Genomic DNA, 18,225 nt, shown 5'->3' with positions numbered 1-18,225 from the left:
AAAGATCCTTTACAGAAGCAAGATCAAGAGACAGAAGCAAGAGATCATGTGGCTTTTGCATGTTCCCTCTGGTACCTGTAGAGGGGTACTCTCCAGGAACTCAGTGGCCTGTGGGTGGGAACCGGATGAGGTCACAGGGAGAATGGCCTCTAAACAGCATTTCATTACAAATTCACAATTTTCTAAACTTAATTTTTAGTTTTTGAGACGGGGTCTTGCTCTGTTGCTCAGGTTGGCCTCAAGCTCACGATCCTTCTACCCCAGCACCTGTTAGTCCTTGCAATCCCTACGTGACTGTCCGTTTCCAGCAGCCCCTCCCAGCTCAGAGCAGCCACATCACCTGCACTAGCAGTACCTCACTTTTCCATGTCTTCTACTTTACACATCCTGCCAACGTGAGTTCAGCATCTGGCCTGGGCCAGGCACTCCACAGGTGGAGGGATAGTGGGAGGACCCTCCAGGTCTTCAAGGACTTAGATGGGAAAAGAAGAACTGTAGTTTCACCAACACTCCATGAGCAGGCCTGAGCAGGTGTTTTCTCCTCAATCTGCAGGTCAGGCCCCAGCTAGTAGATGTGAATAGCTGTGCAGGTAGGCAGAAGGGTCCAGTGGGAGCTGCGGTGCTCTGTGCCACAGCTCCTCCTCCTGCACAACCCCTAACAGCAGCACAAGTCTTTCTCTGCACAAGTCCACACAAATAAGATCATAAACACACAATATGAGAAAACTAAGAGGATTTTATTGACTTTTATATGTTCTTGGAGAAAACCATTCACATGTAAAACTTTGACATTTGATGAGATTTATTCACACTTTATTTTACACATAAATTCCTCAATTTGTGGGGAAGACATGATTTTTCAGTTCAACAGGTCTTTCACATGATTACAGTCACAAAATTGGCACACTACTTTAACAACTGAACCCAACAGGCAGGACAAAGGGTGAGCTGGACGCTGACTCAGACCTAACAGGCCTCCTGCAAGGCCTTGGGATCACCTTCTGTGAGCTTACTAAAATACCAACCCAGTGCCTCAGGTCATAAGTGATTGTTCACAAAATAAAACCTCTATTCCAAGTGCTGCTTGTTTTATAGAAAAATATTACAAATAAAAATTAGTGCTATTCCAGGCGTTCATTTTAAGTTCACACAACACAGGTCAAGCCACGCTCTGCAGACATCACTGCACCCTATGGGAGCCTGAGCCACTGACTGAAGCACCCCAGCTTCCACAGCCCGGTGCTTACACTGCTGACTCTGCTGATTAAAAATGCAGGTAAGCTAATAGCTTCAGGTGTTTAGGACACTCATAATTTGTTCCTAGTTTGAGACTCAGAAAAAAATGCTCCAGGAACGTGACAAAATTTGTATTTCTTCCTGATACAAGAAATTTGTCAAAATCTGTAATTATAAAACAGATTTGCTATTTAGAAAGCAAAGCCTGGATGTTTTTCATGGGTGGAATCTTATTCAGATATGATTCAAATTTTAATCTGGACTGGGCTGCTGGAGAGAGGGGCAGGTGGCCAGTACTGCCAGGTGGTTTGACAGACATGGGAGGTTGGCCCTGCTAGCCAGTCCGAGGCAGTGTCTCGTTCACAGATGATGTGGGTTGTAAGGAGGTCTCTCAGAAGCTATGTACAGCAGCTTACACATCCGTGTTTCTCTCTCGTCGATGCACAATTCATCTATGACATGCCTGTCCCCAGACTCGCGCAGGCACACGGATTCTCTGCTCTACTGTAGGGGTGAGGTCTTCAGTGGGATCATGATTCTGGATTCCATTTCCTGAATGAGTGGGACTGAACACAGCAGCAAGGTCAGTGTGCTGGTTTCTCCACTGCACTGCACGACACACACCAACAAGCAGGCTACTGAGATGACGAGCCCGGAGGCAGAACTGAGTTCAGGGCAGGTTGGCTAGCCTCCTATAGGATGTTATTAAAACTGGACAAGATCCTACCTAGAAATGTGTTTCATGTGTGGGAAAGTAGGAAAGTCCATATTGTGACAAAAAAAAAAAAAGGTGATTTCTCAAAAGGTTCTTTTAATTAAAATAAAATTATATAAAATCAAACAATACTATATTTGCATATATTCTGTACAAAGAGAGAAAGAGAGAGATAGTACTTGTAAAACTGCCCTGTGAGGCAAACACAGCTTTGGGAGCTGATGGAGAGGGTAAGAGTAGCCAGAATCACATGATCTTTAAAAAAAAAGACAAGGTGATACTTACTTCCCTGAATAAATTACTCTTGCATTTTCTTGGTAATATATGGGCTTAAAAATACCTGACATACAACATGGTTGGTATTCAGGGGGTCTGTTGGCATCACTGGGGTGTACTTATGATTTATGTGTGTATATGTGTATGTATACATGTATGTATATGTGTGCATGCATATGTGTTTTACCAAACTGATTTACCAAACTTAATTTCTTTTCTTTTATTTTTGGTACCAGGATTGAACCCAGGGGTGCTTAACCAATGAGCCACATCCCCAGTCCTTTTTATTTTTTTATTCTGACACAGAATCTCACTAAGTTGCTTAGGGCCTTGCTAAGTTGCTGAGGCTGGCCTTAAACTTGGGATCCTCCTGCCTTAGCCTCTCAAGTGGCTGGAATTATAGACTTGAGCCACGGTTTGCCTGGCAAAATTACTCTTCTCAATTGACCTACTATGGTTATGTTTTTTGGAAATGACAATCTTGATGAGAAAGAGAAAGTTTAAAAAATTTGTGTAACAAATTTTCAAAGAATCTAGAAATCTACAAAACAAACAAAACCCCCCAAAGAAGTAATATTGTAAAATTCACAACATCCAAGGGTCTGAAAACTGTCCCAGGCAGTATACATATGTGAAAGAATCAATGTTCTTCTTTACAAAAACAAAGTCAAGTAAGTGTTACAGAAAATATCTACACCTCCACTCTTTCCACCCTGTTTTTATAGAATACACATTAGCTTCAGGGTGAAAGAACATAGCTGGAGCTGCAAGAATCAAATCCTTGAGGACTGTTAGAATACTACCTGGGTGGGGCTGGGACGCAGCTCAGCAGGAGAGTGCTTGCCTAGCACCAAGGAGGCCCGGGTCCAATCCCCAGCACTGTGACAACCAGACACGCACACTCACGCAGGGTCTGCTTCTTGTGCCTCCAAGTGTTACCTGTGTAGTACACCAGCTCTTCCCAGCCATGTTTGTGCCAGGCTGCGTTCCGTATATCTTCCCTGGTCTGAAGATCCTTGTAAGCTTGAAAATAATCACACAGAAAAAGCAAGACTTCGACATCATGCCCTGTATTGCAGTGGTCACTATTCGACAGGTCACGGGGTTTTCTCAGATACTACCATGGGCACTTAGTACCCAGCTGGGAAAACGGCATGTTCACCTGAGAAAACACAGTCTGGGCCTGGTGGGAGAAGCAAAGCAACCTGCCCTGAGCCCTGGCAGCCTCCTGAGGCAGGGCCACTCCACACACATGTCAACTCATGACTGGGCACCGTGGACCACAGACAACAGCCACTTCGAGCGCGGAGGTTCTGGGGACTAACACATGGGGAGAGCACCTGCCCAGCTCCTGAGACCAGGTGAGGTCCCAGCACCACAGAAACAAACAAAACAAACTCCACTTTAGGTGAGAGACCCTGAGTGTAGCACAGAGAGGTGGAGCCAGGCAGCCCAGCGAGTGCAGGGCACATAGGAGCACTCCTGGAGAGCTGCCTGGAGGAGTCCAAAGGTCCACAGCAGCCTGCCGGGCTGACCCCTGAGTCCCTGGCAAGGACTTCCCACTACTTGCACTGCTTGCTGGTAAGTACCCGTGGGCATCTCCACATGGGGTTGCTTGAGGCTGAAGGACTCCTGGGTTCTTCCTTCCTTCCAGTTCTCAACAGAACTGCAGGGCCTCCTGGCTGGGAGAAGGCCTGTCAGCTCACCGTGTGGACACAGGGTTTTCCCTAGGACTCACAGCCTGGGGGTGCTTCCACAGTTTCAGTTGTATTTTCAGTATGGTAAAATAAGCCTACACAGCACTGACCACTGTGGCCAGTAAGTGCAGTGTTCTGGTGGGAACTCCCACGGCCGCACATCCTCAGCACTGCCGTCCACACAGCCTTCCCACCCATGTCTCCCTGCAGCTCCTGCCTGTTGCCCAGTAGCCACCAGCCTGCTGCTCTCTGGACACTGTGTGCCACACCCAGGGAGAGCACACAGCAGGAGCCCTTCTCTACCACCTCACTTCAGTTAGCCTGATGTCGCAAGGCTCGTCTGTGTCTGACAATGATCAGAACTTTATCCTGTTCTATGGCTGAATGATGCTCAATTCTATGTATATTCCATATTTATTTATCCATTCTCTGCCTTTCTCTTCTTTGGGGGGTGGCTGACATTTTTATCTCTTTCTTTTTTTTTTTTTTTTGTCCCAAGGCTCAAACCCAGAAGTGTTTAACCACTGAGCCACATCCCTAACCTTTTTTTTTAAGCAACTCTCTCTCTCTCTCCATATATATATATAGATATATTGTTGATGGACCTTTATTTTATTCATTTATTTAAATGTGGTGCTGAGAAGCAAACCCAGTGCCTCACACATGCAAGGCAAGTGTTCTACCACTAGGCCACAACCCCAGCCCTCCCCAGCCCTTTTTTTTATATTTCATTCTGACACAGAGTCTCACTAAGTTGTTGAGGGTCTCACTAAGTCTCTGAGGCTGGCTTTGAACTTGCAATCCTCTTGCTTCAGCCTCCTGAGCTGCTGGGATTACAGGTATGGACGTCGCACCCAGCTGTGGGATGACTTTCAAAGGTGGCCTTGAGCACAACACCATACTGGAAGGGGGGCATGGTGGGGTGGTGGGTGGAGGAGACTGAGGAGGGTGGGAGAGGGATAGTCCTACAGGGGTAAGAGAAGGAGAGACTCTGACAGCCAGGAGTGCTGAGCCAGAGCCTGGCTGGGCCACTCAACTGTGTGGTCTGAGCACCTGTTTGCCAGCTTTGAGCCACAGGGTTAGGAAAAAAGGGATGATGTGTCAAACAGCAGAGTGGCCTACAGGTTGGAGAGGCCTGATGAATGCGGGCTGTCTTGCTCCAGAAACATGGCACTGTGGGGTAGGCCATGGAGAGAGCACATCTGCACACCCCAGGTCCCCTCTCATAAGGGACTGGGCAGGGATATGGGGGATGCAGACTGGGACAAAGGTGGACACTTTGGCATGGGAGGAAGGCAAAGAAGGGGTCTGGGCCTCTGCACAGGGAGCACCTGCTGCTCCAGGGGCCTGGAGGCAGTGAGGGCCTGCCAGGCTCCGCTGCACCTGCCTGTCGCAGCCCCAGCTCTTCACCAGGGAGTCCCATCCAGACCAGGTGGGTGGCAGGTGACATGTGCTGAGAAGGGACGTGCTCCTGGCTTGACCCCTCTCGACAGGTGAATCATGGGGTGACAGAGGTCCTCCTCAGTGTGTCCCTGGCTCACCTGGATGCCTCTTTAGGCAGAGACAATGGAGAGGCGTGGGGCAGGCCTGACTTTTCAGTTTGTATCCACTGGACAGATGCCAGTTTTGAAATAATAAAAATGACTCCATACTCACTTCAAATTAGGCCCTAAAGATTAAATTACGTGTATCTTAATCGCAGAAGGCCAAAGGCAGAACACAGTGTAAAAATGTTTTTAACCTACTGCATTGGAAAACCGACACTCCTGGGGTGGAAACTGGGCTGGAGAGAACTGAGCTCTGGGCAGCTGTGCTACCCTCCGTGCTCCACACAGCTGAAGGGCACACGGCACCTGTCACTTGGTGTAGGATTTCAGCCCCCTTCGCTGCAGGGACATCCCGTGCATGGGCTGAGGTGAGTGGCATCTGGACTGCGCAGGGTGTCTGGGGGTGAGGTGGGAGAGCTCCCTCAGACTGCAGGGCATTTGTGGGGGCAGGCACCAGGGGCACAAAGTCAAGGCTACCTTTTCGCCTAAACTGACCCTCTCAGACCTAGCTTCCCAGCAGCTGGCTGCCAGGCAGTTGGTATGCACTGTGTGGCTCTCTGAGGACTCTATTTCCTCCTCATTCAGCCCCTCTTCCTACCTTGCTTGTCAATTCCACCTGGATCCTGAGGTCCTGCTCACCTCTTGGCTCTTAGGATTTCCCCAAATACCTCTCACTTTAAGTCCTCTTTAGGCCTCTGAGTATCCTGATCACCTCCCCAGGAAGTGGACCATGCACACCCTAGGTCACGGCACTGGTGTTTAATGCCTCAGAGACCTGCTGGCCGAGTCTCTAAACCCTGAACACTGACATAGCAGGCAGACAGGCTCCCGAGACCCGTGGAACCCAATCAGGCAAACTACCCAGCCCCTCTCCGTTGACTAACCCAGCCTGACCATGAGTTATCCTTTTCCTTGGGGGCCTCTTGACCATGTCCAGAGGCATGTCCAGCCTCACGCTGAGCCCTGGATCCTACTCTAGCTGGGAGGGAGGCGCAAAGCCATCAGAGCATCAGCCAGCATCACACAGGGCTTGGGGGCAGTGACATCAGCCAGATCACTCCTGTGGTGTGGGAGGCAGTGACACTCATTCCCAGGGGTGAGTAACATCTGAATCAGGCCCTGAGGACACCAAAGGAGGTGCCAAACAGAAGTTGGTGGGTAGGGCAGAGAGGGAGAGGGAGAAAGGTACTGGGACAGGGCACTCTCTCAACACAGGAAGTGGGAGAGAGTATGGGGATGCTCTGGGCTGGGGTGAGGAGGGTGCAGAAGGTGAAGAGGGCGCAGCCCCAGGGTTTGTGAGCCACTCCTCACCACCCCTCTGTCCCTTCGCTGGGCTCCCTGGTCTCCAGTAGACCATTGGCCTTTGCCTCTGTGTGTTGGGACAGGCCTGCACTTGGTCTGAGGTCTGAGGTTGGGGATGTGCCATGGTGCTCATGGCTGCTGATCTGCGCCATCACCCAGCACGACCTGATTAGGAATGGGCGCCTAAGTTCCAGCCACTCAGAGCAGAGGGGGCGTACCTACCCCAAAGGTGGTGCACCATGTACAGCTGCCCAATCTGCGAGAAGAACCCGCCCACTGCCTCGTTACTGTCTTGTCTAAAACGGATGGCCCGAGCCCTACAAGAGAAAAGTAGGCAGGGTTAGAAGCTGAGTCAGTAGGCTACCCCTCCCACAAGCAGGCCGTTTGTTTAGAACAAAGATAGCTGCTCTTAAAGTCATCAAATTGCTACCAGACTATTAAACACAATCAGAAGTCACTTTAGTGCATGTGAAAGACAAATACACCTCTCTGTAGCTGCATCATTTTTGAGAGAAGTGAAAAGGATTTCATGACTATTCACATGAACAGTGACATCAGGTACATATGTGGCTGCCAGAATTCCTGATATAAGAAAACTGGCAGAGATGACCTGGCAACTTAAAAATAATTGCTTCTCCAAGGACACTCTTTAGGAGAAAGTGGGGCACTAAACACCAGGACTCCAGAGGGAATTTCCCCCATAGGAGACAAAGCCCACCCTGGAGGATGGGGCCAAGCACAGAAGAGAGCATCACTCTTTCACAGTAGCCAGAGGGCAGCTCCTGAGAAGCATGGCACTGAGAGCCACTGTAAAGCAGTGGGAGAACAGACAGCAGCTTCTGGGCAGGCACCATCAGACCATCACTGTCACCAGCAAAGTTACCGATGGGTCCCTTTCTAATCAGAGCAATCCATCGGAAAATGGATACTAAGAGGCACTCAACATGTACTATATATGCAAGAAAGTTCATCTGCACACAACACCAAAGTGTGATTAAAGTGGCTAAAGATTGTTTAAAATCGCTGGGCATGGTGGCACACACCTGAAATCCCAGTGGCTTGGGAGGCTAAGGCAGGAAGATCACGAGTTCAAAGCCAGCCTCAGCAACTTAGTGAGGCTCTAAGGAACTAAATGTGACCCTGTCTCTAAATAAAATATTTTAAAAGGGGCTGGGGATGTGGCTCAGTGGCTAAGCGCCCCTGGGTTCAATCCTTAGTAAAAAAAAAAAAAAAAAAAGAGTTGTTTAAAATTTTGCTGCCAAAGGCCATCAGTTCTCCAATTTGAGCACCTTCTTTCATACTTGTATTGGGTACCTTTTTTTAGAATTGAAAGTGAAAATGAAGTCAGGGGCTGCAGATGTAGGGATGCCACCAGAAGTAAAGCTGGAGCTGTCAGAGCCCTCCCTCCAGGTATCACCCAGGACACTGGTGCCAGTGCTGCCCAGGCTCAGGCCTACAGCCAGCACACCCTGAGTCAACAGGACTTGGGAAGGCACTCAGCATAACTTGTCTTCAACGGGCTGGAGGCACATGGCCAAGGACACCACCTACCAACACCTGTGGGGCAGGCGTGACCCCGGGGGATACTGAGACTCCGAGGCTGGCTGGCCAGCTCATCCTCCTATAGGAGCTGAATCATGCCATCTCACAGGGCGTGAAGTCTGCACAGGAACAACCTGGGAGTGAGGATGCAGTCTGCCTGGGACCACTCTGCACACATGTTCTCTTCCTCCACTTGGGGACACCAGCACCTGGCCAGGCCCAAGTTCTCGGCTTCTTGTGGTAGAGCCCCCATAAGTTGGCCATGACAGTATTAGATTCTTTTACCTTTACATTTGTAAGTAAGTGATCAATAACTTCATGAAAATTACACATCAGATTGGTAAATTATTGAAATTAAGCAAATTAATTTAATGTGCATTCTAAGTCTGCTCAGAAGGAAAAATCTATTTCATTGAGTGATAAAGTGTTCCGGATTATTCTTTTCATTCTGGATTCTTCTAGTTCATTCGTGGAAGGCAAAGGAAACATACCTGCCTCAGCCTGCTAATGACCAGAGCATGCACTGAGAGGAAACCACCGTCTCAATAGTCACCTATGTGCCAGAATACAAATTCAGGGTTGAACTGGGACATGAAAATTTTTATAAGGAACTGAATAACCTCATTACATCCTTGTGGATTCCCTACCAAATCTTAATTAGTAATATGCACAAATTAAATTGAACATCTAAGTTATTACAGTTACAGGCCAAAAACAAGAAGCATAAGAACAAAGGAGAATCCCCCAATGGACTAGTGTGCATAGCAGCACACCATCAAGAGGATGTCTTGGCTTCAGACTAAAGATCTTGTGGCTGGTGTTACTGAGCTTGACATCCGAGGAAAGAGCTGTTAGAAATAGAAATCTCAGGACCATGTGCCAGGGCCAAAGAGATCTGTACCGATGTAACACAAAGTGAGAAACTTCATGATTGAAACAGGAATGCTTCAATACAAATTGAAAGTAAGTAATAGCCACAGATTCAGGCTTAAAGAGCACCCATGAGGACCAGCACCGCCAAGTTGCTTCTACCCTGGGATTCTCCCAAGCACTGCTCGGCCTCTTCTGTGAGAAGATAATGCCATGGAGGCTATAAGGTGGCTGGTGCAGGCATACAGAGCCATCAGCCTCAGGTACTCTTTTTAGTTTTCCATCTTCAACGTAGTGTTCTCAAGATTCTCTTGTGCTATCAGTGCAGATCTGGCTTATTTAAACCACTTTGTAAAAGTTCCATGCGTGACTACACTGTGGTCTCTCTCTCCACAGCTTCCAAGTGGTTCACAACTTGGGCAAGTACCGTGGATCTATTTCTTATGTAACCACAGCTTCTGCTGCCCACATGTCCACCCACTCAATATTCACTGACCACCGAAGACATGCCAAGCGTGGAAGAGAGTTGCAGATGGCCCCTGGCAGAGACATGGCGCAGCAGCTGTGTGGGGCACCTCCAGGAGCGTGTGTAGGGACACCTACTCCAGTCTTGGTTGTATATGCCTCACTTTCTTGATTCAGAATCATCCTTGGATCTGAGGCTAAATTACACTAAACGAGGTGTGTTGGATTATATTTTACATGTCAAGAAATTCACTGGTGTACAATTCTGTGGTTCTCAGTAAATCCACAGGCTGGTGCTGTGATCACAGTCCAGCTGTGCCAAAGCCCCTTCATGCCCATTTGCACTCATGTCCGCTCCCATGTAGCCAGGACCCATTAGTCCACCCTATGTTTGCACAGAGCTGGCTCTTTGGAAACTTCATGAATGGAGCAGTACAGTAGGCAAGGTGGCGCGTGCCTGGAATCCAGGTACTTGGAGGCTGAGGCAGATCGCAGGCCAGCCTCAGCAAATTAGCAAGTCCCTACGCAATTTAGTGAGACCCTGCCTCAAGATAAAACAAAAAAGTTAAAAAGGCTGGGGATATGGCTCAGTGGTTAAGTGCCCATGGGTTCCATCCCCAGTATCAAAAAAAAAAAAAAAAAAAAAAAAAAGAAAGAAAACTGACCACTAACCTTTTCATTTTTTATTTGTTATATATTTTTACCACCTAACCATTTGGAAGTGCACAGTTCAGTGTGCCATGCATGTCTGCACTGCTGTACACGAGGTATCTAGGCCTTACCACCTGCAGAACCACACTGAAACTCCTGCCAACCCCTGTGAGATCCTTTCCATCTGGCCTGTGACCTGCCTGCATTGGATACGGGTCCTGTGGGTGGATCTGCCTATCTGTCTTGCTGTGACTGGCCTTTCCACGTCATAGCAGCGATGACCCCCGCTTTCTCAAGGCTGCATGCTATTCTACTCTGTGCCCCTCAGGATGCATCTGCTCTTAGACACTGAGCTGCCTCTACCTCTTGGCTGCTGTGGATGGGGCTGCAACGGATGCAGGCCTGTGAACACATCTGTGGGATCCTGCTTGGATCTTCTTGGATGTTTACCCAAAAGTGGAACTCCTAGATGCTACTATGTGTCCATTTTTAACTTGGGGAACCTCCATGTTGCTTCCCACAGAAGCTGTGAGACTTCACTCTCATGGATACTATCTCTCTGCATCCTGCCCACACGTGCTACTTTCTGCTCTATTGACAGTGGCCATCCTAATAGGTGTTGCGTGATACCCCTTTTAGTTTTGGTTTGTATTTTTCTTGTGTTACTGATGTTGAGCATCTTTTTATATGCTATTAGTCATTTCTATATCTTTTTGTGCTTGGTAGGTACAAGACAATGGATTCAATCCCCAGCTCTGGTAAAAAACCAAACTAAGCCAAATCTGTATCTTTCTTGGAGAATCACCTGCTCAAGCCCCTTACTCAATTTTTAATTGGGTTATCTGTATTCTTTTTTTTTTTTTTTTTGGTATTGGTGATTAAACCCAGAGGTCATCTGCCATTGAGCCACATCCTTAGCCCTTTTTACTTTTTATTTTGAGACATGATCTTGCTAAATTCTGAGACTGGCCTCTAACTTTTGATCCTCCTGCCTCAGTCTCCCAAGTCACTAAGATTACAAGCGTGGCTACCAACCCTGACTGAACTTTTTGTACATGGAATAACCTCACCAATATTTTTGTTTTAAAAATTAAGAATTGTTAGAGTCTGTAAACAAGTCAAAATAACACCTGGCATTTTGCCAGGGGAATGTTAGAGTTCGTAAACAAGTCTGGATGGTGCCTAGCAAAATGCCAGAGGGAGTGGTTTGAGAAGTAACAAAAACAAGCCATTAAGTGTGGAGATTCCTTATTGGTTGACTGATGTATCTAATTTATGCTAATTAGATAAGCTGTGTGGAATGTATAAATACTGCTCCTGTCCTGCAATAAACGGCTCCCACTCCTACTGTTATCAACGTACACAAGTTATTCGTCACCCCCCAGTTATTTTGCTGCAGCTGGACTGTGGTAGATGGTGGCCCGTACGGGGAGCCCCGGGACACTCGGGGGTAAGTGACGAAAAAAAGCTGCCCGTCCATAGATAGGACGGGAGCAAATCTGCTCGTCCCTAGACAGATAGGGCAAGAGGAAAAATGACCATTTCGAGAAAATGGAGAAGATTGATACAGTATGTTTGTGTCTTGTTTTGTCTCAGTGTATTGTATTGTCTTTGTGATGAAAATATGGAAGGGATGAGAAGTAAATTACTAAGGGAAGAAGGCACCCCAGTGGAACCAAGAATAGTTAGGGCATGTGTTGATAAGAGCCCAGGAACTCTAGTCAGAAAGAAAAAGAAAGTTCAGAAGAAGAAGGATTATCAGGAAAAAAGTTGCAGCAAAAGGCTATTACTAAATACTTTTCGTTACCGGAGGGTGCGTGAAGCGGAGAGGCGGCTGCCGAGTGTGCAAGCCGGTCACAGCGCAGCAAGGATTTTCCAAGAGGCGGCGACGACTGGCCCTTCCCTGCCTCCTGGCCGGGGAGCTGGCTCTTCCACTGCCAGGAGCCCAAATCTAGACCTGACCTGGAGGCACAGTCTCGCAGGCTCTTGCTCCCTGTGCCCAATAGCAGTTTGAGTCCAGGACACTCCCCAGGGCCATCTGGGGCTGCCCAGGCATTACAGCCAGCAGAAGATGCTACTGGTGTCCCTGATGTTTGGTCATTTTCAATGCCAATAACTAAGCTACAATGGTTCTCCCACACCTGGAAGCTGATGAGTAATGAGCACTATTAATGCTTATTTCAAATGTAAAAAGCCTTGAGATAATATACTAAATTGTTCAGAAGGTTGCTTTCTTAGTTGAATGCTACAGGATTTTCTTTAGCCATCCAGAGTTCCTGCCTTCGTCCCAGTGCCGATAAAGACCAAGGTGGAAGAATTTTCAGTGTTGCTGAAAACCAGACGAGACTTCGGCTGAGAAACGGATGAAACTTCGGATTAAGCTAGCTGCCTGCAGAACTTACCTGGACTGTGATTTAAGCTAGCTGCTTGCAGAACTTACCTGGACTGTGACTTAAGCTAGCTGCCTGCAGAATTTACCTGGACTGTGAGTTAATCTATTGAGACACTGCTTTACCTGGACTGAGACAACAAACTGTAATCTACAACAAATTGTAACTCGGTATCTTTGCAAATGGTGTCATTGCTGGTATAATTTTTCCAAGGGCTTCTTGCATGGAGCCATCGATTGGCTTGGTATTATGGCATTTTGTATCCTCCCTTTCTGTTTGTAGCAGGTTATTTATGATGTTTCTGTAAAAACCACTATGGTCGTTATTTAAATTAAACAAAAGGGGGAAATGTTAGAGTCTGTAAACAAGTCAAAATAACACCTGGCATTTTGCCAGGGGAATGTTAGAGTTCGTAAACAAGTCTGGATGGTGCCTAGCAAAATGCCAGAGGGAGTGGTTTGAGAAGTAACAAAAACAAGCCATTAAGGGTGGAGATTCCTTATTGGTTGACTGATGTATCTAATTTATGCTAATTAGATAAGCTGTGTGGAATGTATAAATACTGCTCCTGTCCTGCAATAAACGGCTCCCACTCCTACTGTTATCAACGTACACAAGTTATTCGTCACCCCCCAGTTATTTTGCTGCAGCTGGACTGTGGTAAAGAATCTTGGGGATGGGGTTGTAGCTCTGTGGTAGAGTGCTTGCATAGCATGCGTGAGGCACTGGGTTCAATTCTCAGCACCACATACAAATAAATAAAATAAAGGTCCATCAACAACTAAAAAATATTTTTAAGAAAATTAAGAATCTTGCTGGGCATGGTGGCTCATGCCTGTAATTCCAGAGACTTGGGAAGCTGAGATAGGAGGATCACAAGTTTGAGGCCATGTGGGTAATTTCAAATAGTCTGGACTGGAGGAGTCAGGTCTAAACAAAATTGGCCATAGGTAGATGATTTTTGAGGCTTAGTATAGGTGTGGAAAGGGGATCCATGGTATTATTCTCTCTAGTTTTGTATATGTTTTGGAAATTTCATAATAAAAACATAAAACAAAACAAGAGTCTAAGCTGGGTGCAAGGTACATGCCTGTGATCCCTACTGCCTGGGTGGCAGAGGCAGGAGCACTGCTTGGGTCAAAGTTTGAGAGCAGCCTGGCAACACAGCAAGATCCTGTGCTTCCCTCCCCTCCCCCCGCCATTTTTAAAAGTCTAGAGTCAAGTTATGGCATTAGTCTCAGATGTATTTCTTAGTATTAACACTATGGGTTAAAAAAAACCTATTAATAAGACTAATATGACTTACAAACTCAATATTGATAATATACTCACCAGTAATTGCCCCATTCGATCATGGTTCCTGGCTGAAAAGAGATTTAGATTTTGGTTTGTTAGTTTTTCTGTGAAAAAAAAAAAATAGAAATAGGAGTGCAAACATGCTTGTTCACCATGTGCCTGCCCCACAGCAAGAGCAGCACTCAATAGCTTCATGCAGGCAGACATCACATACACATCAGAGCAAGGCATCCATGTCCATCATCAGGGACACAGTGAGCAGATGCACCGAAGGTCACCAATCACCTCCTCTAATTCAGAGGTGATCATTAGACGCTGAGGGCTGCTGAGATGTTCTGTTTTATCACAGGCACAACCAACCATCTTCTCCACGGAACACACAATCATTATTTGTCAACAGAAAGTCAATTCTGCTGTCTGAGGCTCACGTTCTAGTGGTTGGGGAACAACTACAAAGTACCACAAAAGGTGATTCCCAGGTGGGGTGTGGCTCAGTGGTGAACACCTACCAGCATCATGAGGCCCTGGCGAGTCCCCAGCACCACTCCCCTCCACATGCACAATTCCTTTTACTTTTACATGCTGAATAATTTGCTCAATAGCCACAATGGTTAATTTTTTTTTTTTTTTTTGGGGGGCAGGGAGTACTGGGGATTGAACTCAGGGGCACTTACCCACTAAGCCACACCAACACCCCCAGCCCTATTTTGTGTTTTATTTAGAGACAGGGTCTTACTGAGTTGCTTAGTGCCTTGCTTATGCTGAGGTTGGCTTTGAACTCACCATCCTCCTGCCTCAGTCTCCCTAGTCACTGGGATTACAGGCATGTGCCACTGCGCCTGGCTAATTAATGTTCATTAGTTGCTCTAAATCAACTATAGTAGATGCCATATATTATACCTAGTTCTGAACTTGAGATCTTTCTACTCAAAAGATAAAAGTGTCAATTTAGAAAAAAATCAAATAATAAATGTGTAGAAGATCACAGAGAAAAGAGCTTAGCGAGGTGTGAGGGAGAGGAAGTGGAGAAGGACTGACAGGAGAACCAGCACGTCTGGCAGAACCTGCCCCTAAGCTCGCTCTTCCTTCACTGAACAAGGTCTGACCACATGTGGACTCACCCGGAGCTGGTAGGGCCTGAGCTCATGGGTCTGGACCTTGGGACTCACCCAGCGCTGGTAGGACCCAAGCTCATGGATGTCGGGTCCAGGCCGTGGGACTCACCCAGAGCTGGTAGGGCCTGAGCTCATGGATGTCAGGTCTGAACCGGACCATGGGACTCACCCGGAGCTGGTAGGACCTGAGCTCATAGATGTTAGGCCCTGGCCTTGGGATGGGCTCGTTCCAGAAGCTGAACTCCAGCAGCAGCTGGTTCTTTCTGGAGAGCAGCATGTTACTCCTCGCCTTCCGGAAGCTCACGAATTCCTTTGGGGAGGAAACGTGCTCATGAAGTGTTGCAGCCCCATGTATAGACACTCTCTAGGACCTACTCTGGTAACCGTTCATTCCCATAGAACGTGGGTGCAGGTGGGGTGATGGGCAGATTGCAGTTGGCCAGAGACAACTCCATCATCTACTGCATGGTTAGGGAATGGCTGCTGGCTCCCTTCCCTACAGCTCCAGGGTGGATGAGGAGCTATGCTGGCTCCCTGATTACTTAGGCCATCAAGGAGACAAGTTTCGCTTTCTGTGTCTGTAGACTTCCTAAGCAGTGTGTGATGGTCTATGATGGGGACAACTTGGTGACTACAAACAGCAGATGGCTCAGAGGCATTTACAATTGTCTGGGGACCTATGATATGTGGCTGTCAACCTCTGCCGACACGCACCTGCCAGTGAAGGTCAGGCAGGGCAGCAGGGCAGCAGGCCAGCAGGGGAAGACACATGTGGTCGCAGCACTGGAGCAGACACTATAGGTGGCAAGGTTGACTGTGCCCGCCATGCTGATTTTTACAGCTGAACTGTGTGTCAACAGCACTACATGATCACTGTGTCTAAATACAACTCAAGAGTCCAAAGGACAAAATTTCTACTAAAAAGCTGAGCAGTTTACTAACAGAGACTGATGACAGAAGAACCATTTGGTTTTGTACTGACATCTAGTGGATCACTAGGCTGAGTAAGAACCCATTTCTAAGCAGTTACCTGATTTTCTCTGAGTTTGTTCATGACCTCCGTGAGGGCTGGGTAGCCGCCTTCATACCTCCAGAGATGGACTGAAACGCATGGAAAAGAGAGCACACCTGAGAGCAGGCACCTGAACACACCTAGAGAGTAGCATTAGCCATCGCGACTCTAGCTGCCACTGGCCTCAATGACATGACAAAGCTTCCAGGTATTCAAACATTAAAAACAACAAGATAATTAGTCTTTACAGTGAATTACAGAAGAAACTATTTTAACAGTGGAACCAGACTAAGTCTTAGAAAGTTTTGAGTATATATAAAACAAGCATTAAATCAGAAAATTGCCTAAGAGACCCAGAAAGGCTAAGGGTGGAGAGTGAGCCAGTCTCTGGCTTCATACCAGCTTGATCCTGCTCCCCGTACCAAGTGTTCCAGGTGCCCACCAGCGCGCAGGGGTAGTGTGCATCTTCGTGAATCTTTGGTAATACCTCTTGGCTTAAAGAGAAGAAATAGCAACAGTGATTCAACAGCCGTGGAACATCCCAGTGGGCCACACAAAGTAACACAAAGAAGGTCGCCTACTCCATGTCTGGCCACAGAGCTCAGAACAGGCTGTGATGAGAGGATGTATGAAGCCACCTCTCAGCTGAATTTTGCTTACTCTGACACCCTATTCCTCGATGTTAGGTTTCCACCCCATCTAGAGGTGTGAGCAAGTCAAGTGCAGTAATCACTGTGGTAGGGAAGAGCCAAGGTCCCAGGGTTCCAGGAGCTATTTAGGTGAAGGAAGGGGAAAAAGAGAAGAACTACTTACTATTTAGGAATCTTTTTACAAAAGATAAGTTCTGATAAGAAGAATGAGAGGAGAGACATGGGAATAGCAGAAAGGAACCAGGAAGCAAAAGGAAAGGGAAGTTAGTAATGTTTGAGGTGGAGGCAGATGAAAAAAGCAGCGCCTGCAGGCAGCCATAGCAGGACGGGGAACAGTGGCCCTGAAGAGGACACAGGAGTGCAGGGCCAGGGCCTGGAAGCAGCCCAGACCCCGCAGTCCCAAAGGCACCACCAGCGTGAGGAATTAAAATCAAAGATAGCGTGAGTAGGCCGAGGTGATGCGGGGCCTCCAGAGGCGCCCTGATGTCTCATGCAGGAGCACGGCAAGTGGTTCCCTGCCGTGATAGGGCAAGGACGCAGCAGAGCCTGCGCAATGGCCAGGGCTCACGCTCAGAGAGCTTCCCACGGGGTCTAGAACAGGATGAAGCCAAAGGAAAGGGAGAGCTCAAACCTGCACAAGCGAACAGGAAAATGATGGTGGAAAATGATGGATGCAGAAGGCTGTCCCGGTGGGAAATGGAACCTGTTCATGTCTTTTGTTAACCTCATGAAGCTAGTGACCAGCTGCAGACCCTGGGCACCATGACAAGGCACCTATGGATGAACGGCTGTGTTGCTGTGGTTGTCTACAGTAGCACACCTTGTGTTGTTATTATTACTTTTTTCTGGTTCAATCCCCAGCACCACAAGCATGCAGGACAAGCACTCTACCACTGAGCTGCACCCCACTTTTTATTTTGAGAGAAAGTATCACTAAGCTGACCTTGGACCTGAGCTCCTCCTGCCTCAGCCTCCTGAATGGCTGGGATCACAGGTGTGCACCACCACAGGCACCATGTATTCTTTTAAGGATGGTATTTATTTTTTAAATTAAGATCTCATATTAAATGTATCTGATGCAATAACCATGAATGTTCAGAAATAATGGGTCTGATGAAAATCAGGGGTGGGAAGAGACAGATTAAGTTAGGAAAATGAAAAGGGGTCTCCTTTTTGTCATATGGCACAAGCCAGAAGTAGAACCATGAAGGAAAAAGTCAACACAGACAACGCAGGTGTGGTTGAGGAAGGCACAGGCCCTGGGGGTGCCGGGTTTTTGACTGGACAGAGGCCCATGTGCAGCAGAGTCAATCCTCTATTCTGGGGGCTCCATCTGCTCTTACAAGCCCTGGCCTTACCTGAATAGAGGGTGTAAAGCAGGCAGTACTTGTACCCAGAACAGGGTGGGCTGAGCAAAATCTTACTATAGGGCCCCTAAAAACCAACAGAAGTTAAGTCTTT

At 47.5% G+C, this 18,225-nt stretch overlaps 1 protein-coding gene across 1 annotated transcript in view; it reads right to left on the bottom strand.

The window, feature by feature from the left end:
- Positions 1-718: 718 nt before the first annotated feature.
- Nipsnap2 (nipsnap homolog 2) overlaps positions 719-18,225 on the bottom strand; it is a 32,023-nt gene continuing 14,516 nt past the window's right edge. The window contains exons 4-10 of the mRNA XM_058582677.1: positions 16,514-16,608; positions 16,133-16,203; positions 15,272-15,412; positions 14,024-14,055; positions 6,996-7,090; positions 3,167-3,250; positions 719-1,802 (exon numbers count right to left, since the gene is read on the bottom strand). Of these exons, the coding sequence (XP_058438660.1) occupies positions 1,738-1,802; positions 3,167-3,250; positions 6,996-7,090; positions 14,024-14,055; positions 15,272-15,412; positions 16,133-16,203; positions 16,514-16,608 (583 nt within the window). The 3' untranslated portion in view covers positions 719-1,737. The remainder of the gene's footprint in view (positions 1,803-3,166; positions 3,251-6,995; positions 7,091-14,023; positions 14,056-15,271; positions 15,413-16,132; positions 16,204-16,513; positions 16,609-18,225) is intronic.

Source organism: Marmota monax, unplaced genomic scaffold (genome assembly GCF_021218885.2).
Source record: "Marmota monax isolate L192 unplaced genomic scaffold, Marmota_monax_Labrador192_F-V1.1 WCK01_AAM20220418_F8-fsc00086, whole genome shotgun sequence".
NCBI classification, from domain to species: Eukaryota; Metazoa; Chordata; class Mammalia; order Rodentia; family Sciuridae; genus Marmota; species Marmota monax.
The sequence above is the reverse complement of the archived record's forward strand: the minus strand, read 5'-3'. Positions and strand labels throughout refer to the sequence as shown.